This window comes from Eublepharis macularius, chromosome 16 (genome assembly GCF_028583425.1).
Source record: "Eublepharis macularius isolate TG4126 chromosome 16, MPM_Emac_v1.0, whole genome shotgun sequence".
NCBI classification, from domain to species: domain Eukaryota; kingdom Metazoa; phylum Chordata; class Lepidosauria; order Squamata; family Eublepharidae; genus Eublepharis; species Eublepharis macularius.
Window position 1 is genome coordinate 2,359,169 of NC_072805.1, and position 22,733 is coordinate 2,381,901.

General features: G+C 44.0%; 1 protein-coding gene across 1 annotated transcript in view; it reads left to right on the plus strand.

Annotated features, from left to right (window-relative positions):
* Positions 1-22,733, plus strand: part of PCLO (piccolo presynaptic cytomatrix protein) — a 303,767-nt gene that overhangs the window by 252,268 nt on the left and 28,766 nt on the right. The window contains exons 17-22 of the mRNA XM_055000594.1: positions 1,403-1,429; positions 12,553-12,646; positions 16,972-17,043; positions 19,407-19,587; positions 19,871-20,065; positions 21,141-21,323. Coding sequence (XP_054856569.1) covers positions 1,403-1,429; positions 12,553-12,646; positions 16,972-17,043; positions 19,407-19,587; positions 19,871-20,065; positions 21,141-21,323 — 752 coding nt within the window. The remainder of the gene's footprint in view (positions 1-1,402; positions 1,430-12,552; positions 12,647-16,971; positions 17,044-19,406; positions 19,588-19,870; positions 20,066-21,140; positions 21,324-22,733) is intronic.

Genomic DNA, 22,733 nt, shown 5'->3' on the forward strand with positions numbered 1-22,733 from the left:
GTTCAAGAGGACAATTTTTAAAAAAGATTAGAACTGTAATAGAATGGAACAATCCAGGAAGATGCTTTTATAAAGAAATGTACAGTTTATTGTATGTATCATAAGTGGATATATCGTCACTGCACTGCCTTCTATATTTAGCATCCACTTTTGACATTATTTATAGTACATCTTGCTTTAGACAGTTTTCCTCTTGCATGGTTATCTAATCCTGTAACTCTAGTCCTATTACATTGTTGATTATCTTATTCTTTCCAACTGATTTTTTTCCCCTATTTTGTAAGCTTCTTTGGGTCTCAGTGAGAAAGGAAGGCTATAAATGAAGTAAAGGAAATAAAGCCACAGGTTGTTCATTTTACTCATCAGCACAATTAGAAGCATCAAACTTGGGGGCATCTTAGATGAAGAGGAAAGGGATTTTTAGGGAGGGTCACCACAGCCCTCCCCCCATAACGGCCATGTCAGGCCCGCTTTTTGCCACTGTGTAAGAGCTCTGTCTTCACTTCCTTGTCATCAGAAACTGGGAATCACTTGGTTTGGAAGGCTGCAGTGGGGAGGGAACAAAATTCTTCTGCTGATGGAAGAGGAAGAATGGAGCATCTACGAATCACAGAATACAAGCCATTGTCTCATTGCCTCTGAGTCAAAGGACTTTTAGTCCTCTGAGGTTGGGCAGATAGGTAGATAAAGTCACGTACCCGGTTGTTTCCAGTTTAGCCCAAATCCTGCAGTCCCAGCTCTTCCAAATGCATGCTGTTGGTTCCACCTGCGAATCAGAATATTATCCATTCTTAACATCTAGATCTGGACTGACTCCTGGAAGTAGATTTGACCTTCTTGAAGAACTAGGTGTGTTGAGTTAGCAACTTTACTATGAAATCATGTGTTATATTTCTGACGAAATATGAGTAGACACCTTGTAAATAAGTCTAATAACTAATATGTAAATAAAGTTAGAGAGAGCAATATTGTACACCACAAATGTTAGTGTTAGCTCGTGTCTGAAAAACTGTTAAAATAATATCACATTATTCTTTTCTACAAAATTAAAGTCCAGTGACACCTTGAAGACCAACAAGATTTTCAGAGTATAAGCTTTTGAGACTCAAAGCTCTCTTCTTCTTTATTTTTTGTATTTAGTTATCATTGGTAAGTATAGCCAAACTGAGGAAGCAGTCAGAGGTGTGAGTGTATGCTCTGAGTTGCCGACTGATGCCGAATGGTTTAGACAGTTTCTGCGTGCCCAGCTGCCTGGGGCAACTTTCTACTTTTCATAATTCTGATGTGAAAACTCACCATGACTGTTTGCATCAAGTGTTTACTCTCTTCTTTGTTTGATTTCTCTCCTGCTGCCTCCTGTCTTTTACCGTCAATATTCAACACCTTCTCTGGGTCCGTGCAGTCAAGTAATGGTTGTCCAAAATGCAAGGTAGTGTGGCTATCCTTTAATTTGCTTTCTGGGGCCTCTGTGTGTGAAATGGCTAATATTCTGTGCATGTATCAATATTTTAGAGTTACACTGACTAGTGAAAGCACTGACGGCCATTTCCCTGAACTACGACTTTGTTGTGCATTGTCTCAGGCTACTGAAAAATCCCAAACCAGCAAAGAAGTATTGCACTTATTTCTTAGGACTGTTTTTCTGATACATGGAACAGCAATGCACTGGGGAATTGTTACACATGAAGTCCATGTAACATTCATCTTGAGGCTAGCCCAAGGTCACGCAGCTGGCTTCAAGCGGAGGAGTGGGGAATCAAACCCAGCTCTCCAGATTAGAGTCCCGTGCTCTTAACCACTACACCAAACTGGCTACACTACACCAAACTACATCATGTAACATTTTTAGCTGTAATTTCCAAGTGTTGCAACAAAAATATACAGGGATTTGAGAGACGGGGGTGGTTCCTATCCCTGTCTTATCACTCCACTGAACCAGGTTTGAAACTTTGTTCCAGCCTAACAGTGCAATCCTAAGCAGAGTTACTTCAGTCCAAGCCCATTGATTTACAAACAACCACTACACCAAACTACACCAAACTAGCTTTACATGTTATGCTTACTTCTTTGGGATTTGACTGAATATTTCTTCCTCCTCCTCTTATGTGTATCCCTTAATAGGGCCATCTCACGGCTATCTGAATGGCATGTTTATCATGGGTTAGCTTGCCAGTTCGGCACAATGAACCCTGTGTTTGAACTGACATGGGGGCTGTTGGGACTCATTTGTTCTTTGTTCTTTTGCCAAACACAAATGGGCTCAGAGCGGCATACAGCAAATATAAAACAGCATAACAATTTAGTTTAAAAACAACTAAAAGATCAATTTTAAAACAGAGATTTCTAAAAGATAATGGCAGCAGCACACATATTGCACGGCCCAGCAATTACAAGAAACCATGGGGCCAGATGGCAAACTGCTAGATGTTAGCAAAATAACACACACACACCCATAACAGGAGGCTGGTTCCACTGCCCACACAGCTCAGCCACCATGTGCCCAGTGGTGGAACATCTCTGTCTTATGGGCCCAGTGGAAGAATAACAATTCCTGCTGGGCCCGGGTCTCCATAGACAGAGAGTTCCACCAGGTGGGGGTTACGACCAAGAAGGCCCTGCTCCTGGTTGAGGCAAGGTGAGCCTTTTTTTTAAATACATTTTTATTAATGTTTCAAACTCAATATACAAAGTTGAAAAATAACTGCAAGTAAATAGTTAACTATATACATGTATATATATGTATATGTATGTATATATATATATATATATATATATATATATATATATATATATATATATATATATATATAAACTTGTTGTTTTTAAACATAGTTTTGTACAGAAAGAAAGTAGAGAGATAATGATCAGTAATCCAGTTTGCTAGTACAGAGAAAACTAAAGCTTAAGTGCAATTTTAGTAACCATTTTTTCAGTCTTGTACGATAAAGAGTAAATGTTTAGGGGATTGTTGATTTGTAACAGATATGAAAGCAATGAATGGTAACCATTTTGCTATAAAGTCAGTTTCTTTTGGATAATGTTCATTTTGATATATTTTATCATATATTTTTTCTTGTATGTAATAATCCCATACTTTCTCAAGCCATTTGTCTGTTGAAGGAACCTTTCTTGATTTCCAATTTAAAACTATCAAATTCTTAGCTACAATTAAGAGGTTACTGATTAATTCTCTTATAATTTGAGGAATATCATTATTGTTCCATTGATTCAAAAATAAAATCTTCGGGTCAAGAGGGATTCTGTAGCCTGTTATTTCTTTTATGTGGTCCAATATATCATTCCAAAAAATTTCTATTCGAGGGCACCCCCACCAACAATGTGCGAATGTCCCTATATTACCGCAATCTTTCCAACAAAGCGGTGAGTTTGTTTTAGTTATCAGTGAAAGGTTTTTTGGCGTTATATACCACCTATGAATTATTTTATAGGATTGAATTTGAGAAGCGATTATTTGTGAGTTTAATATATTTGAGGTCCAGATTTCTCTCCATTGTTCCGATGTAAATTCTGTTTTACAGTCTAAGTACCAATTTGTTTGACATCTCAAGAATTTAATTTGAATTGAGGGTAAAAGAACGTTGTATAATTTTGAAATTAATCCCTTTTGTTTAAGTGATTTGGTATCTAGTAGGAGTTCAAATTCGGTTGGATTTTTAAAAAATATTTCCCGTATTTTCAGTTGTTGTAACATATTTGATAGTTGGAGGTAAGTAAACCAATGTATTTTATGTTTTATTTTCTGTTCTATTTCTATTTTGTTTATTATTCCTTTATTTGTTGCTATATCAATTATGCGGGTCATATTTGAGTGTGGCCACATTTCTTTAAAAGCTCTAGTTTGCCCTGAGATGAGAATCTTGAGATTTTTGGCATAATTTTGTATCTGATTTGGTCCCAGGTGTTGATTATCACTTCTAAGAAGGGGTTATTTATTTTATAAGGACGATCTTTTTTAGTGTTCCAAAATAAATTTTGTATTTTGTTGTGCTGGGTTTCTGTTTCTAATATAGTAATCCAATCAATAGTGTTTGCTGAAATTAAAATTTGTAAAGTGTTAAGCAACCTAGTGGCTGTTTGGTAAAGTTCTAAATTGGGGGAGTTAAAACCTCCTTGTTGTTTTTTAAGTCTAAGCACTTTAAAAGCGATTCTCGGTTGTTTCTTTTTCCATAGGAATTGATTTAATATATTTTGCCAAGATTTAAGTTTCTTTTGTGGAATTGTTAATGGGATTGCTCTTAAATAAAAAAGGAGCTTTGGGAGAGCAAATGACTTAATCAGATGATATCTTTCGAACCATGAGGGAATATTCTTGTCCCATTTATGTAAATCTGCTTTAATTTAAGGTGAGCCTTTTTGAGGCCAGGGACCACCAGAAGATGTTTATCCACTGGACGGAGCGTCCTCTGGGGAAAACAGGGTGAAAGCCAGTCCTGCAGATATGCTGGTCCCAGTCTGCCAAGGGCTTTAAAGGTTAAGACCAGAACCTTGAACCTGATCCAGAATTCCACTGGGAGCCAGTGCAGCTGGCACAGGACTGTTGTCGTATGTGACTGGGACAGAGTCCCAGTCAGAACATGCCCCACTGCGGGGGCAGAGCACCATGTGAAAGATGGTGGATGCTCCTTGCGGAAGCTCCAGACCTTGCCCACGCTCAAAATGATCGTAAACAGCCAAGCTGTGCATACAAATGATGGGAAAGACTGGAGTGGGTAAAGCAAAACCTTCCTGGTAGCAGTCTACAACAGTAAGAGCTTACTTTGCATTGGAAGAACAAAAAACTAGCAAAGATCTCTCTCCCGGTAAGGACTCTAAAATGGTAAGGCAGGACTCCCATTCAGACGGGCTGACAAAGCAGGAACTTGCAGACTCTCTCCAAGAAGTGGAGAAGAGAATTAGAAATGCAATCTCTGCAAATCTAGCCAAAAAAATAAAACAGCTTTTTGGAGCCCATAGTCCAACAATTGAAAGACATCAAAGACTACATCTACATTCATATCTACAGTTTCAAAAACAGCAGAGACAGCCCTAGAATTAGGGCTCACGTTACAGAAAGAAATAAAACAAATCCAGGCAGTGGAAGACAAGTTAACTGCTAAGATGATTGAATTAGAAAGGCAACTTAAAGTGAAACATTTAAAATGTAGGGGTCTACAAGAGAAAGAGGAGGGAAATATTAATCTATCTTTATTTCTTCATGGCTGGCAGAACTTCTTTAATTAGGAGAGGGCCTTGCCCCTAGCACTGAGCCAGCCTATAGATTGGGCCCCTCTGAGCCAAAAAGAACGTAGACCCCAAGAGGCATACTGGTGTGCTTTTGGGACTTCAGATCTAAAGAAAAAACTTTGCAAGAAGCCCGTAAGCAAGGCTATTAATGTACCATGATAAAGAAATACAAGTTTATCAAGACCTCCTGTCAGTAACTGTGCAAATGCGTCGCAATCTAAAGCCCATAACTAACCTTCTATCAAATGCAGATGGATTGGATCATACGCAAAATTGTCTGTGCTTCACAAGGGAACCCTACACTACGCTCGAGACCTGGCAAAAGGACAAACTCTATTAACTACACTAAATCTGAAAACTTCACCTGACTCATCTGTGAAACCTGCAATAAAGGACTTGACAATGCCTAAGATGATTGGCAAAGAGAGGAGATCTAATCCTAGACTTCAGCAAAATGGCTGACTGCAAATGTCTCACAAACTATTTTTGAAGTTGTATTGTCGAAGGCTTTCACGGCCGGAGAACGATGGTTGTTGTGGGTTTTCCGGGCTGTACTGCCGTGGTCTTGGCATTGTAGTTCCTGACGTTTGGCCAGCAGCTGTGGCTGGCATCTTCAGAGGTGTAGCACCAAAAGACAGAGATCTCTCAGTGTCACCAACATCAGGAACTACAATGCCAAGACCACAGCAATACAGCCCGGAAAACCCACAACAACCATTATTTTTGAAGCTGTGCATTTGGCAATCTTTAAATAATTTATCTGTTGGGGCTAGGGCAGGGTCCATAGGTCTGTAGCTTTCAGTATTGTTTTTCTCCTTTTAAGTCCCCCCCGCCCCGCCCAGGAATAGAGCCCCTGGTGCTCTACATTTCCAGCCTCTTTAGTAAGGCCGGACCCAGGAGGACTGTTTGTTTGTTTTATGTTATTTTTCGTAGAGATAATTGTAATGCATATAACCATAAGAGGGTAGAAGCAAGATGGTGACTGGGGAAGCCGGGATCATTTGAACTTGGCTTGTTGGAAGGACCAAAGAATTTAATAACATTTATTAGCTAAGGATATGGCTATTATGTATAAGAGAAAATATCTATTCATTTTAGCAAGTGGACTTAATCTTTTATTCAACCTCTTGAGAAGAGCTCAAACTTTTCAACTCTACGATCAGCCAGGAAACCAAATGGAGTAAACCGTATCGACAGACTCCTTCAATATCAGGGACCCTACACTTGAGTATAGGATACCCTTTAAGCTCTGACCCATTCATGCTTACTTTATTAATGAAAATACTATAAGTGCTTTCCCCTTTGTATATAGGACCTATATACTTGTTTTTATTTTATTATTATTTATTCTTTTTCTTGTAATAAGCAGTTAAATTTGTAATCTAATAGTTATCTTTGTTCTAAAAAAAGTAAAAACTGTTTTCAAAAATAAAAAGTAAAAAAAAAAAAGAATATGCGCCGCTGCATTCTGGACCAGATTCAGGTTCTGGAACAGACCCAAGGGCAGCCCAGTGTTGGCCAGGGCACATGGGTGCAAGATGAGCCTCAAGAGGAAGAGCATTCCAGAAGCAGGGTGTCACTACAGGAAATGACGTGTCTATAGTCACTACCTGCCTCACCTCTGCAGGCACGGGCACCAAGAATAGGACTTGAGAGGCAGGTCTTATCTGGCAGGCTGGAAAGTGTGGAAGGAGACGGTCCTTCAGGTATCCTAGCCCCAAGCCATTTAAGGCCTTAAAGGTAAGAACCAGCAGTTTGAATCATGCCTGGAAACAAGACGGTTAGCCGGTGCAGATATTTCAGCATGGGTGATATCATCCCTGTAACCAACCTCTGACAATAGCATTCAATTAGACCAACTGAAGTTTTTGGAACAGTTTAAAAGGCAGCCCCTTTTAAGCACATTGGGGGTGGAGACTGGAGAGTGCCCTCAAGTCAGAGTTGACTGATAGCAACCTCTGGTGGGGTTTTCCTGGCAAGAGACTGACAGAGGTGGGTTGCCATTGCCTGCCTCATCAGCCCTGGTCTTCGTTGGAGGTCTCCCATTCAATTACTAACCAAGAACCACCCCTGCTTAGCTCCTGAGATCTGACGAGATCAAGCTCACCTGGGCTATCCAGGTCAGGGCTTTAAGCACATTACAATAGTCTAAATTGGATGTGATCAGAGCATGGAATACCATGGCCAGATCACACTTTTCAAGGATCGTTTGTAGCTGGTGTATCAGCCAAAGTTGATTAAAGGCCCCAAGCCAACTGATTTCACAGAGAAATGGTACCTGTTTTTTTCATTCATCACTGCCAATGATGTACAACCAGAAATACTATAGCATTCATTCATTTATTAATAAACTGCCTAATAACACTGCTCAAGATGATAAATTGATTCACCAACCAAATCTTCTCCAATTAATCAAAGTCCAACACAGCACAACACAGAACTTTACCTTTCAAAAAGCCTTCAAAGAAACTAAAATCATAAATAACCAAAAAAAATTGTAAATGTTAGACTTGACGTTGAGAAAAAGTTATATTTGTTATATTTGTGGTTAAAAATTGAAAAATAAAGGTTTTTTTAAATAGTGAATAAAAGGCACATTTGCCATGGAGGAGAACCAACAGTAGGGCAGGATCCAACAGCACCCCCAAGCTGAAATTGAATCCTCCGAAGACAGAGGTCCTGTATCTGAGCCACGGGAAGGTGAGTAGAGGGATCCAGCTCCCAGCCCTGGGCAGAGTGCAGCTGGTGCCTGTGGCGATGGTGAAGAGTCTGGGTGTGACCTTGGATGCCACGCTTTCTGAGGAGGCCCAGCTCTCGGCAGTTGCCAAGTCTGCATTTTTTTCATCTTTGGCAGGTCAGGCAACTTGCCCCCTATCTCCTCCCATGACTTAGCCACGGTGATCCATGCAGCTATCACCTCCAGGCTGGACTACTGTAACTTGCCCTACGCAGGGCTGCCTGTAGCTTGAACCGGAAACTGCAACTGGTCCAGAATGCAGCAGCATGCATCCTTATGGGGACACCATTCAGGGCACACTTCCGGTGCTTCAACAGCTGCACTGGCTCCCAGTTGAATTCTGGATCCTTGGTCTTGGTCTTGACGTTCAAAGTTCTAAACAGAATGGGACCGACATGCCTGCAAGACCGCCTCTCCCATTATGTCCCTCAGAGAGCCTTGCACTCAGCTGAAAAGCAGCTGCTGGTGGTCCCCGGCCCGAGGGAAAATCATCTGACCTCGACCAGGGCCAGAGCATTTTCAGCCCTGGCTCCAACGTGGTGGAACTCTCTACCATTGGACACCTGGACGCTACAAGATTTCTTGCAGTTCCACAGGGCCTGTAAAACCAAGATGTTCCGCCGGACCTTTGGCTGAGGCTTGACAATGCCCCCACAACTGTTCGTGCCCCTGCCATGCGGCCATAAACGTGATTGTTCCATCCTCTCACTATCTGCTTTTTATGGTTTTAGTACAGCCTATTTATTGATTGGCTTTATATGTCTTATCATTGTTCCAAGTTATTTAAATTTGTATTCAATTGTTGTTGTGAGCAGCCCTGAGCCTGCATGCAGGGAGGGCAAGACACAAATCCAATAAACTAAACTGAGCTAAGCTACAAACTTGTTCCTTCAGGGGAGCAAAACCCCCTCCAGGACAGGCTGGCTGTGTAATCCCTGAGCAGCTTCTCCTTAGCCAGTATCATTCTTCTCTGGATTGAGCTTCATTTTATTGGCCCTCATCCATCTTGTCACCTTATCTGGGCATATATTCAGAACTTCCATGGATCCACCTGACTCAGCTGTTAAGCAGAAATAAAGCTGGGTATCCTCTGCATATTGGTGACACTTCACTCCAGCCCCAGACGATCTCTCTCAGCAGATTCATGTTGATGTTATCAGCAGGAGACAAGATGGAACCCTGTGAGACCCTCTAGCGTAACCATCACAGGCCCAAGCAACATTCCCCAAAGCTGCACCTTCTGGAACAGGCCAGTCAATTAAGAGCAGAACCACCGAAGCACAGGGCCTCCACCCCCAGCCTATCATGGTCGACAGTAGAGAAAGCCACTGAAAGGCCCAGGAGAGTTAACAGGGACACTCTCCCCCGACACTCTCTCGGGGAAGGTTATCAGTCAAGGTAATGAAGGCCATTTCTGTCCCCAATCCAGGCATGAATCCAAACTGAACTCTGTCTAGATCATTCATCTGCTCTAAGACCATCTGAACCTGCCAGCTCAATCACCTTGCCCAGGGATGGAATGTCAGCCACCGGCTGAGAGTAATTTAGGCCATCTGCTGCATGACAAGGGAAGAGTGGTGCTGAAGACCCCAAGAACAACAAACCTGGGGGCCTTCAGCACCAAGTCCAAAGTCACCTCTATCAGTTTATGCAGGAAGATTGCTGGGTAACAGGGCGGGCTGACAGAATCCCACCTCCATCTTGATTCCCATCAAGGACATACACTCAAAACTGGGACTGGCTAACAAAGCATCTGGTGAGTGCAACTGTGGCAAATCGGGGCCTTTCCTCCCACTGGCAGACCCCGCTCTGCCTACCCCTCTCTTTTCACCTCAGGCCAGGCACCTGAAGGGGCTGTCTCCTTTTCCTGTCTCTGGGTAGTTGCTGCCACCACTGTCCCTGTATGGGGTCCTGGTTAGGCGGGACAGCCTCCTACCCTCCCTCCTCTGCTAGTGGGCCCAAGCGGTTGGAGGACTATGTGGAACAGAAGAGCTTTCTTCCTTCATAAATTCCAAAAATCATTTATTTAACTTCTAACTATACACAGGCAAATATACAGTGAACGGAAGGAATAATACAACCTAAAAAGAAACCCCTCCTCTATCTCCCTCATGCCCTAATTGCTGGGTAACAGGGCGGGCTGACAGAATCCCACCTCCATCTTGATTCCCATCAAGGACATACACTCAAAACTGGGACTGGCTAACAAAGCATCTGGTGAGTGCAACTGTGGCAAATCAGGGCCTTTCCTCCCACTGGCAAACCCCGCTCTGCCTACCCCTCTCTTTTCACCTCAGGCCAGGCACCTGAAGGGGCTGTCTCCTTTTCCTGTCTCCGGGTAGTTGCTGCCACCACTGTCCCTGTATGGGGTCCTGGTTAGGCAGGACAGCCCCTAACCTCCCTTTTCTGCTAGGGGGCCCAAGCGGTTAGGGGACTATGTGGAACAGAAGAGCTGTCTTCCTTCATAAATTCCAAAACTCATTTATTTACTTCTAACTATACACAGGCAAATATACAGTGAACGGAAGGAATAATAAAACAGAAACAGAAACCCCTCCTCTCTCTCCCTCATGCCCTAATTAGATGTTGTGCAGGGCAGGCCCAGTCCTTTGATACCTGGGGTTACACTAGATCTACTTCTCCCCTCAGAGCCATCTCTCCCTCAACTCCCCAGCTGTTAACTTCCAACTGTCAACTTCCAACTCCCCTCCACCAACTGAGAGCCTCGCTACAAGTGACATCTTTCACGCGAAGGGCACCTGATCATTTTCGCAAGTCTTTCTGGGTACTGAAGTTCCTCTCCCACACCCCTTTTCCTTCTGTTCCTTCCCCTCTCTGTTAGCACGGCTGCCTGAAGAGACGGAGAAAGCCTACGACAGCAGCTTTTGCAAATCGTCTTGCCGGGGGGTGGGGGGTGGGGAATGCTCTAGAGAAAGCTGACATGTCGATGAAGTCCTCCCCTCTCTGTTAGAACTGTTAGGATCGCTGCCTTAAAAGTCAGAGAAAGCCTGCGTTTGCAAATCGTTTCTCCAGTCGCAAGCCTGCTCTCAATGATCTTTGGGGGCGGGCAGCTGCAACTTTGCAAATCGTCTTGCTCGGGGAGGGGGTGGATGCTCTGGAGAAAGCTAAGAAAGTTGCAGCTGCCCGCCCCCAAAGATCATTGAGAGCAGGCTTGCGACTGGAGAAACGATTTACAAACGCAGGCTTTCTCTGATTTTTAAGGCAGCGATCCTAACAGTTCTAACAGAGAGGGGAGGACTTCACCGACATGTCAGCTTTCTCTAGAGCATTCCCCACCCCCCAGCAAGACGACTTGCAAAAGCTGCTGTCGTAGGCTTTCTCCATCTCTTCAGGCAGCCGTGCTAACAGAGAGGGGAAGGAACAGAAGGAAAAGGGGTGTGGGAGAGGGACTTCAGTACCCAGAAAGACTGGCGAAAATGATCAGGTGCCCTTCGCGTGAAAGATGTCACTTGTAGCGAGGCTCTGACTCGCTCTCCCTCCAATCGCCTTCTACTCTGGAACTGGCCCCTCCCCTCTGCAGCCCATAGAAAGTTAACTCCACAAACCAAAGGGCATTTCTCCACAGCAACAAAGACCAAATAGACCACCCTCACCCCGCCCCTCCTACTCATCAAATCTATGTTGATGCTAGACAAGGAAGCTGGGGGGGGGGAAGCTGGGAGAGAGCAACTCCTCCTCCTCTATTCACCCAGGTCTCCATGAAGCGGACCAGGTCTGCCTTCTTACCTAGTGATAAGTCCTAGATGAGGGATGCTCTCTTTTAGACCAACTTGGCATTCAGCAGCCACACTTTCAGGCTCAGTGGGTGATCAGCAAGATTTCCAAGGTCCCCTCAGCTGGAGGAAGAAAGAGAAGAATGGATGGGAACAAGCGGAGGATCCTTTCTTGTCCTTTCCTGGCCCGTCCTTCTCTTTCAAGTTCTCTCCACCCCCCGGCACCAACAATATCTTAAAATCAGATAATTCAGCAAAAAGACCTAAAATGTACCTAACAGAAAAAGCAGCTTTCACCGGGCTACTAGGTTTGATTTTGCCAGAAGAGGCAGAAAGGGATTGAACTTAAAATAATATTTCTGTCATTAACAAGATATTCCTTTGATCAGAGCTTCCTTTTCACGTTTTCAAGAGATAATTTTCTGATGATTAATGAATAGAGAATAAAAATACAATGGATTTAAATTTCTGCCTAAGGAGCGGAAGGAAGCTTTGCAAGAAAACCAATCAATCCTCATTTATTCCTATAATGAAAGCTTCTGCTGAAAAACAAAAACAATAATTTGTAAATATAACAAAGGTACTTGTGTTTTGTCAGTCACAGGCTGAAGGTTGAAAAGTTTCTTTAGTAGGCAGAGTTGGGATTCAAAAGTCACATTTTCACCAAATGAACTGGGAATGTTGAGGGCAAATGACTACCAGAGCGAATCTAGCACCACTGCATTGAGCTGGCCTGAATTTTTGGCTTTCTTTGTTTTTTGTCATTGTTTCTGTATCGAAACTGGATGAGACAAGTAAAAAATCATTAAATATCTTTCTTGTTTTCTTCCAATGCAGTGTTGAGAATAAGAGGAGAACTAAATACATACAAAAAAGCCTGAATCCTGAATGGAACCAGACAGTCATTTATAAAAACATCTCCATGGAGCAGGTCTGTGACTATAACTTCTATTTCATACCAGATGTAGCCAATGCATTGCTCTTGGCTCATGTGAAGCTCAATATAATGCATTTTCAGTCACAGATTCACAGAGTTGGAAGGGGCCATACAGACCTTCCAGTCCAACCCCCTGCCCAATGCAGGATGAGTCTAAAGCATCCCTGACAAATATTCATCCAGCCTCTTCTTGAAAACTGCCAATGAGGGGGAGCTCACCACCTCCCTAGGCAGCTGATGCCACCTTTGAACTACTCTGACCATGAAAAAGTTTTTCCTAATATCCCGCTGGTACCTTTCTGCATGTAATTTAAGCCCATTGCTTTGAGTCCCATCCTCTGCTGCCAACTGGAGCAGCTCCTTACCCTCCTCCAAATGACAGCCTTTCAAAGATTTGAAGAGAGCAATCATGTCTCCCCTCAATCTCCTCTTCTCCAAACAAAACATTCCCAAGGCCCTCAGCCTTTCCTCGTAGGACTCAGTCTCCAGACCCCTGATCATCCTTGTCACTCTCTTCTGCACCCTCTTGATTTTGGCCACATCCTTTTTGAAGTGAGGCCTCCAGAACTACCCACAGTACTGCAGGTGCAGCCTGACCAAGGCAGTATAGAGAGGGATGATGTCTCTCACCACTAAGACTGTGGTGTGAACACCTTTGCCAGCACAGGCTGGAGACAGGCTTTCCAAAAGATTAGAGAACTGGTAGGGGAAACAGAATTGCACACCTGGAAGAAATCCATGACTCTGATACCCCCTTTACTCGTAGGCACTCATTACAGCATGAAATAATATTAATTTTCTCTGATTTAATGAGGCATCAGTAGAGCTGCTGACAAAGGGGGACTAAGGGGATAAAAATTCCCTGGAACCACGGCTGAATCCACATTACCTCCACGCGTCCCCGTGTTGCTAAACTAAATGTTCACTAAACACCCAGAAGTATAGCGTCTTTCTAGCGCAATTCAGAAATCGCGCTTGAAAGACGCTATACTTCCGGGTGTTTAGCGAACATTTAGTGCAACACCGGGACGTGCGGAGGTAATGTGGATTCAGCCCAAGTCAGTTTCAGGGCGGCTGAATTCACCATGTATTCTGTGAATGCCACTCAGTTTTTGACTTTTGGTGCAGTTCTGCCTGCAACCCCTGGGAACTCCGGGAACACCAAGGCTTGCAAAAAGCCGGATCCTGGCTTCTTGGCATTGTGCTTGTGGCCCATTTCATTTTATTATCTTTTGAGAGAATCCTCCATGGGTGCAAGAATGCTGAGGCAAACCAACTAGTAAGCCTTCATTTCTCCCCCCCCCCCAATCCCATTTTGCAGGCTCATTACCTTTACCCTGGCTGAGGAGTTAAAACATACACAGACAGAGCAATCCTAAGGGCTGCTGTAATGGGGGGCATGCAGACCCCCCGCATAACTTTAGCAGCATTAGTTTGCTCCCTACCTTCTTTCAGGAAGGAGATAGGCCAATGGCTGGATCTTTGCTATATTGGTACTATTGCTTTAAATATAACTCCCAGAAGCCGTCCAGAAGAAGAGGCCTAGATCTTCTGACCATAGCTGGAGGGCTGGAGGAGAGGTTATAGTTGTAGAGGCCTAGGTCTGGCCTGATCAGTTAGCTGCCTCCCCTCCAACCCAGAGGGAAAAGTAAAAACAGGAAGGAAAGGGGATCGAAAAGGCCAGGCCAGGCTTGCACCCACAGCCCCGACACTCAGTACCAGCCCCCAAGCCTCAGAGGCAGCAGAGGTCACAGGTTCTGGACTGGACACCCCCCTGCAACTCTGATGTCACCACCAGCCATATGGGGCCAGGCAGAGAATACCACACAGATCAACCTGGCTCAGTGGAAAGGTGCTGGGATAGCATGGCTGGAGCTCCCCGTTCAAACTCCACTTGGGCAGAAGGGAGAGGAAGGCTAAAGCCCCAGGTGTGACTTTTTGCACACACACCAGCAAACGACAAAAGGGGGAGCGGGATGTGGCACCCCAGAGATCCACTCGCCCGGCCAGTTGGTGCTTCCGCAAGTCTCTCTCTGCTGCATCCACGGCTACGGTGCACTAGCACTGAACTCTGATTCCCTCCACGCACGAACCATCTGTATGGCCTATCAGACACCAGCAGTGCTGTGGGAGAGTGCGGGGGCCCCTTAGATCCCCCGTCCTCAGAGAAGCCACACGCCGTCTTGCTCAAGCTGCCCCTGCAGTGTTTCTGAGGGGAAGGAAGCGGGGAGCCAAGTGTAGGCTCAGCCTCCAAGGTGTTTGCGGTAATTTGTGTTTGTGGTTTTAAAATACATCTTGTTTGGAATTAGTTAAAGTACATACAAAGTCTGAAATTCAAAATTCGACCTGCTCCTGCCCCAAAATAATCAGACATGATTAAGCATTTTTAAGCAATGGGTGTTTATTATTATCTTTGTATTGATACTTGGCATTTAGGGATTAAGCTTCTGGAGCACATTTCATCAGACGTAAGAAGTGTATCCTGTACTGGTAAACTGGTGTGTATGTGTAGATATAAAGTTACAAAATGAGGCACAAAGCTATATAGAGAAATATTAAGAGGCAGAGGTTGTGCGAACTGAGTAATTAATATACGGAGTCCTTGGAAACTGATCCAAAGAGAACAAGGGAGGTCTGAGAATCTTTAATGAATAGAAGGGAATTTTTGACAGGAACAGTTTGAATGGGATGAGATGAGAAAAGCTGTCTATGCTCCTTTGACACAAGTATAAAGGCTTATTTAGATTGACAAGCCATGTAATATAGAGGCTTATAAACTACTGAGTGACGTGAAGAAAATGAAGTGGGAGGATTTTTTTCTGCCTTGCTGTCTGAGTTCGCCCTTAGTTAACTTAAGGCTCATTACAGTCAAAAGGAAATACTGAATCACATGCTGCATGATCATTTTATTGTATAAACTACAGTTAGAGGTGACATTCACTGGTTTAGGTCCAGAGGAGTTAGCCGTGTTAGTCTGTAGTAGCAAAATCAAAAAGAGTCCAGTAGCACCTTTAAGACTAACCAATTTTATTTTATTGTAGCATAAGCTTTCGAGAATCAAGTTCTCTTCATCAGATGCCTGATCCGAACTGGTCAAATACAGAAGAGGAGGGGAGGGGAAAGAACGGGACATATATCACAAGGGGACAGAATGCAATTAGTGTGAAGGCAATCAAAACATTCCTTTGCTTGTAAATGTAAACATCTCCTTTTGGTGTGGAGTCAGTTTGCCGCAGTGAAGGTATACAATTCTTATGTAGTATAAGCCCTCGATAACCACAGCTCTCCCTGCCAGCTGCATCTGACAAAGAGAACTGTGGTCCCCAAAAGCCCACACGCACTCAGGCTGAGATAATTGACAAACAAAGCCCACACCAGGCGTCTCTGGGCTCCCCCAGACCACGCCTCTGTAAAGGAAATCTGTTACCTGTGATAATGTGATAACCATTCATAGTCTCTATTCAGTCCCAGCTTGACAGAGTCAAATTTGCATATGAATTCCAATTCAGCAGCCTCCCGTTGGATTTTGTTTTTGAAGGGTTTCTGTTGAACCACAGCGACTTTTAAGTCTTTGGTGGAATGTCCTGGTAGATTGAAGTGTTCTCCCACTGGTTTTTGGACGTTTCCATTTCTAATGTCAGATTTGTGTCCATTTATTCTTTTGCGTAGAGGTTGGCTGGTTTGTCCAATGTACAGAGCAGAAGGACATTAAAATTGGTTAGTCTTAAAGGTGCTACTGGACTCTTTTTGAATTCACTGGTTTAGAAGACTTTACAGGGGGTTAGTCAGGTTAATGAAGGTGGATCGGTTCAAATCAGTTAGTGAAACAGATTTAAATGAGTGTTGTTGCCTACTTGACAAATAATGCATATATTGTGCAGGTTAATGCTGGATGTAGTAAGGTAAACAACTCACTTTTGAGAAGTCCCCTTAATAACAGTAAAGTGCTAAGCTAGGTGATGGGTCTGTTGTCCCCAAATCTATGAGAAGCACAGTTTGAAATGGTCACGTAAACTGGCTCAGCCATGCCTCAGAGTGCTCTTATGCTAAGCTCTTGTCACTGAACGCTGTGGGAAGATGAGTGGCTGCTACCAACTTTTTAAAAGTCAGAGTGTGAACTCTGGGAGCAGAGCCAAGCTTGGCATAGCCGCTGCACCAAATTCCCCGAGCTGAGTTCCAAAGCCAAGGTTGATGGGCAGGCAATAATTCCCTGGCTGTCCTGCTGAAGAAGTGCTGGGGGCAGGTGGCAACAAAGAGATCGTGTCTTATGGGTTGGACTTGCCAGCTTCAAGCTAATTCTCTTTCAATTTTAACTGTAGCTGAAGAAGAAAACCTTGGAAGTAACTGTTTGGGACTATGATAGATTCTCCTCCAATGATTTGCTTGGTGAGGTGAGTGTCCCATATTTCTAGCTTCATTGCTGTTCCTCCTCACAACACAGGGTAGTCAACATTCCCATAATACATTTTTCATTCACATGAGCAGTTCCATTATCCTTGAGAGATAATATGCTTCTATGGAGAAAGATAATAGTTCTATTGAACCTTCCCATAAAATGTGTGAATTGTGCCAGCGATGTTTGCCACCCTCCTTTTTCCAGTGCCCTTTCCTGCATGCCTTGAAAAGCTGCTCCTAGAGGATCCTCGGGCACAGGAGGAGGAGCTGAAATGAGAGATGGGCACGAACAGAAAAAAAATGAACATGATGTTCGTTGTTCGTTGCCATCCATGAACAGGGACTCACAAACAACCACAAACATGGCCCTGTTCACAAACATGTTCGTGGTTGGCTGTTTGTGGGGGCCAGCAGGCTCTCCTCCAGCCATCATCCAAGTCAAGATCCCTACTGCACCACTCCCAGAAACCTGTCCTGAGCAGGCACCAGGAAAGGTACCAATAATAAATAATAGCTTGGCCCAGAGCCTGGCAGCAGCCCTGGAACTTGAAGAGGTAGATCCCTATCCCACCACTTACAAAGAAAATTCAAGCTCCAATGCACTCTCTCTATCAAAATGCCAACAGCAACTGTCTCTCCCTCTCCGCTGTCTGCAAACTAAGCCAGAGCTGGGAGCCCCCCTCCCCCCTGGTCTTTCCTCCCTTGTAATAAATTTGGAGCTCCACACTTGAAAGGAAGACCTGCCTATCAAGCTAAATTGGTCTTAGATTGGGGTTTCCAGGGCAACAGCAGGAGTTCAGACAGAGTTCAGACAATCCCCGCCTAAGTTGCCAAGGGAATTGATTGCAGGTGCCAGACCATCTGGCTTCATGAACAGCAACAAACAATGCTTGCAATGACCACCTGTTCATTTAGAATGGGGCCTCATGAACAGCTTGTTCACGAACAGCAGATTGGGCTGTTTGTGGCTTTTTTTTTGTTCGTATTGCTGTTCATGCCCATCTCTAGCTGAAATAAATACACATTCCCCCTGCAAATGGAGCAAAGGATTGCACAAGAGGTGGGGGGACTACTGCCTATTTCCCCCTTCATGCTGCAGCCCATCCCATCTTCATTTTGCTGTGCCCCCTCCTCCATTGTTAGCAGTCAGACTAATAGAAGGCTTATGAATATGGCAATATCACAAGCCCCTCTTGGTATGTGCTTAAACACAAAAACACTGCCTAGCAAAGCAGGAAAATGGCTGCCAGATCCTGGCTGGGAGCTGGAAAATTACTGACGTATGGGTCACCAGGTGAGACTAGCTTTTATCCCCATGCCCCGGAGATGTGCAAAATATCCTAAGACAATAGGGTTGTCCAGGAGTCCCTGAATTAATCTCATCACCCACCCTGCCAATCTTCCCTTTATTCACTCTCCCATTTTGAGCTATTCAGGGCTCTGATAGTCTCAGCCACCCAACCATTGCAGGTCATTAATCATTACTGATAACTTTACCTTTGCCCAGGAAAACTTATTCAAACCTTCCCAGTTTCATTGTCTCACCCCAGAGACTACCATTAAGTTACTGTTTTGGGCAGAAAACATAATCCTGCCCCAGGGTATGTTCCACAGTATAATTGGACTACCTGCTACCTCATTCAGTGTATGTGCCCTTCGGATCCATGCATGCACACCCATGTCTGGGCCCCTTTTTCCCTTCTCACTGCACAGCACTGGATGCTGAAGCTACTTCTCTTCTGGACTGGTAACTACAACCTCCAAACCCTGAAACTCTATCCAAGCTCCTCTTTGCTTTTCCTAGGAAACTCTGTGTGTGTGTGTGTGTGTGTTGTGTGTTCTTGTATGATTGCTTTTGATACCCCTTTAATAAACATCATTTTTGTCATACACTCACTTGGTCATTTCGAGAGTCCTCTGAGGGAAGGGACCTGGTAAAAACTGGTGAAGGATCTCACAGTTACCCCCTGTCCTTGCACACTAATTCCCACAACTTGCAAGAAGACTCTCTTTTGGGGTCACACCTGTGTCTCCCTGCAGTCAAAATTTCAGTGATAAGCTTCCTGGGCCTGGATTCCAGTTCTCTGTAAAGAGCTCTTTGCATCATTATCCTCACAATTAGGTGGGTGCCACATGGAAAAATTAGAAGGAAAAATACCACTTAGGAAATGTTTCCTAGTAGCCTGTTTTTTCTTGGAACTTTCTCTACCTTTGTATTACATTTCAGATGTATTTTGGTAGTGTATTTGGCATTGTACTTTGCTTTGACTGGAGAAAGCCCTGAACTGCATGCACATTAATCAGATCAGGATCCATTCTGGAATGTATTAAACAATGCACTCTCTTTGCTACTGTGCAGGTGTTAATTGAACTATCGAGCATCTCTCAACTGGATAATACTCCTCGGTGGTATCCCCTGAAGGAGCAAAGTGAAAGCATTGACCATGGGAAATCCCATTCTGGACAGAGCAGCCAGCATTCACCCAAACCGTCTGTCATCAAGAGCAGAAGTCATGGGATTTTTCCTGATCCATCAAAAGGTAAGAGATTTTTCTGTGCCTTCATAGACATATGAAGATTTCCTTTGGGAAAAGCTGCCGCCCCCTGGTAGCCCGTGCTGAGCCCTCAGCAGCAACCGCCTCTTGCAGTTAAAGGTTCTCGCCACCAGGACAGGCTCTGAGTGGCCGGGGTCACCCGAGGAGGCCTTTAGCCAGCAGAGCTTTCAGAACCATTGCTATGGCTACAGAGGTTTTCTGCCCACGAAGTCGAGATACTGCTCTTAACGGATAAGCGCAGCATTTTGCCCTTTTCCTTCCTCATCAGACATGCAGGTGCCCACCATTGAGAAGTCCCACAGCAGCCCTGGAAGCTCCAAGTCATCCTCTGAAGGACACCTGCGCTCACACGGACCATCCCGCAGCCAAAGCAAAACCAGCGTCACTCAAACTCACCTGGAAGATGCTGGCGCCGCCATCGCCGCTGCCGAAGCAGCTGTCCAACAGCTCCACCTTCAACCAAGTAAAACACGCAAATAAAATCCCTCAGCATGGCAGCTTAATGTTCATCTGTCGCTCTCCCCATCCCTGGTCCAGCAGTCCTTTCCTTGCTGGGCTTTTCTTTCTGTTCTGTCGTTCTCCTTGCTCAGCATATCTCTGTTTCTCTGTGTGCCAATACATATAAATACAATATCTTCCTCCTCTTTAGCTCTCCTTTTTTATTTACATAGACTGTTCTAAAATTGGCTGTTTCTCCGCTTTTGTGTCTATTCATTCCATAGTCCACAGCACTGCACAATGTGGGAAAATTTAAGTTGTGTGTCATTGCTTTAGTGTAACTAAACACCTCAACCAATAATTCAGATATCATATATTGGCTTCCATCCCCCACATCTTACTGAGTAAAACAAGTAATTTGTAACCAAGAACCTATAAATCCTAAAGAAACTTGTAAAAAATTTCAAACTTCACTGAACTGGGCGTGGTTTTGTGCCCGCCAGCCATGGCCACTCTGCTTTTTGACATGTTCAGTAAAGGCAACACCCTTGGAGATTTTATAAGCCAGCAAGCAGCCAAGTACAGAACACACAAACAATGATGATTAAAACATATTAGAACCTGTTAACAACCATCTCACTTGCTGTGCTGAGTCTATGTTATGTCATGAGTGGAACTGATTTTTGTTAAAATTGTTAAAATGCAAAAGGAGGTTTAACAAAGAGTGCAGATCGTCCCTCCTGTAATTGCTGGTTGAGGGTTTAGTCATGGGCCAATGAATATAACCCACCTGTGGCATCCTTGTGTCATTTTCATGATTAACTGGTAGACCATAAAGCCACTGGGGCATAATGCAGAAAGAAAAAATTAAAACACTTTCAATTTTCTTCATCTTTTGTGTTGTTAATAAAAGAAACAGCCAGTTTAATTACCCCTTTTTAATGCTGTGCATGTGATGTCTCTTTGGTGTTCAGACACTGACATATTTAAATATGGAAAAGACCCCCCCTCCCCCCACTTCTGTTTGCATGACTGACATTTAAGCTGGTTCCATCTGAGGATACACACTCTGGGTTTCCATTTCACCCACACGGCCACAGCAGCACACAAAAGCGGTCAGTCTAACCATGCAAGGAAGCAGCACAGACACAGCATTGCAGGCGACCTCCCCATTCAAAGAACTCAGTCTGACAATCTGCCTCCACCAGCCAGTGACAGCAAAGACCTGGGCCAGCTGGCCCTCAGGAGAGTGATGTCTGATGGACCCGCCAAGCCCCAAGGAGGTGAGCACAAAGCCAGGCCTAAGGGCTCGACTCTTCAAATGCCACCTGGCTTAGTTTTTCTTTTGTTCTTACAAATATTCATAGACTTTCTTTAGGCAAACCAATGCCACGCTTCTTGTCATGTCTGCTAATTCATCAGAGATGGAAATGCAACCCTCTTTCCACAGCGCTCAGTTTCAGAAAAAAAGCAAAAGGTTAATCTTGCTACTAAGGTACAAGCTCCATATTTTTTTTATATTTACATTATATAGTCTGCCTTTTTCAGTGTGACTCAAGGCAGATTACAGAGTGAATGTCAATACACTAAATGGCTTGAACATTCAATAAAAATGCAAGAGGGTTTGAATTAGGGGTGTGCCAAACAAAACACCCCACCAGAAAATATACACAGAAATCCATGTTTCAGATGATCACCTTGATTATCTGGAGTAGTAACACAAATTCAAGATGCTTGCAATAATTAACAAACCTTCCCTGAAAAAATCTGGTAGTTTTTCTTCAAGTTCTGGTGCTTATCAGTCATGCAACATGAGCACATTTTTTCCTCTGTATTGACTATCTGGTCCACTCCAGCCAATCCAAACTGGAGAGCTGGTCGCTTAGCAACTGCTCTGGAGCTTGCATTTGATTAGGTCTGCAACTGGTCAAGTCTTTGCAAACTGTCTGCTTTTCTTCTATGGTCCTGCTCCTTCTCTGTTCCCTCCCTTCTCTCCCCTCCCCTTCCAATCTATCTCCCTTCCAATCAGATCATTGCAAGGTAAGAGCAAAGATCATTATCAGCCAACCCCAAGCTGCCATTCTCCTCCTCTGCTTCCCCTTTCCTTGTGGGCTGGAAAGAGATTTTTTTCTTGTAAAAGTAATGTGCAGCTACTCAGAGAGGGACCTACTTTGGGCATCTGTAAAATTAACCTCATTTGTTCAATCTGCTTGAAATTTAGGAAGTATTTCAATTAGAGGGAGAACTGTGTTCTGTGCAAAGTTGGTGCCATCATCTTTATATACAGCTGCCCCACACCCTTGAATAGATTTCCCATTGAAAATAATGTTCTCAAAGGCGGGGGGAGGAGAATGCAGATTTAAATTCTGAACCAGTAATATCCTACCCAGAAATAAGCAATAACAATAAACATTTCCCTCCCGAAGTCTGGGTAAAAAATTATAATGAAAATCTTCTCAGTGCAGAAATGTGAAAACAAGCAGAAACTGATGCAGTGCTGAAGTAAAACTGAAACAAAACATAAGCATTTATACATGGCAGAAATTACTTAGTAAGAACATTCTTTCACCAACAGACAGTCCCTTTACCGAAGCATCTCTCGGAACCCTTTCCTTACAGTACTGCCCCCCCCCCGACCTGTGAATCCTGAATCATTCCGTTGTGCATCATTTGCAGGAAGCCAGGAGAGTGGG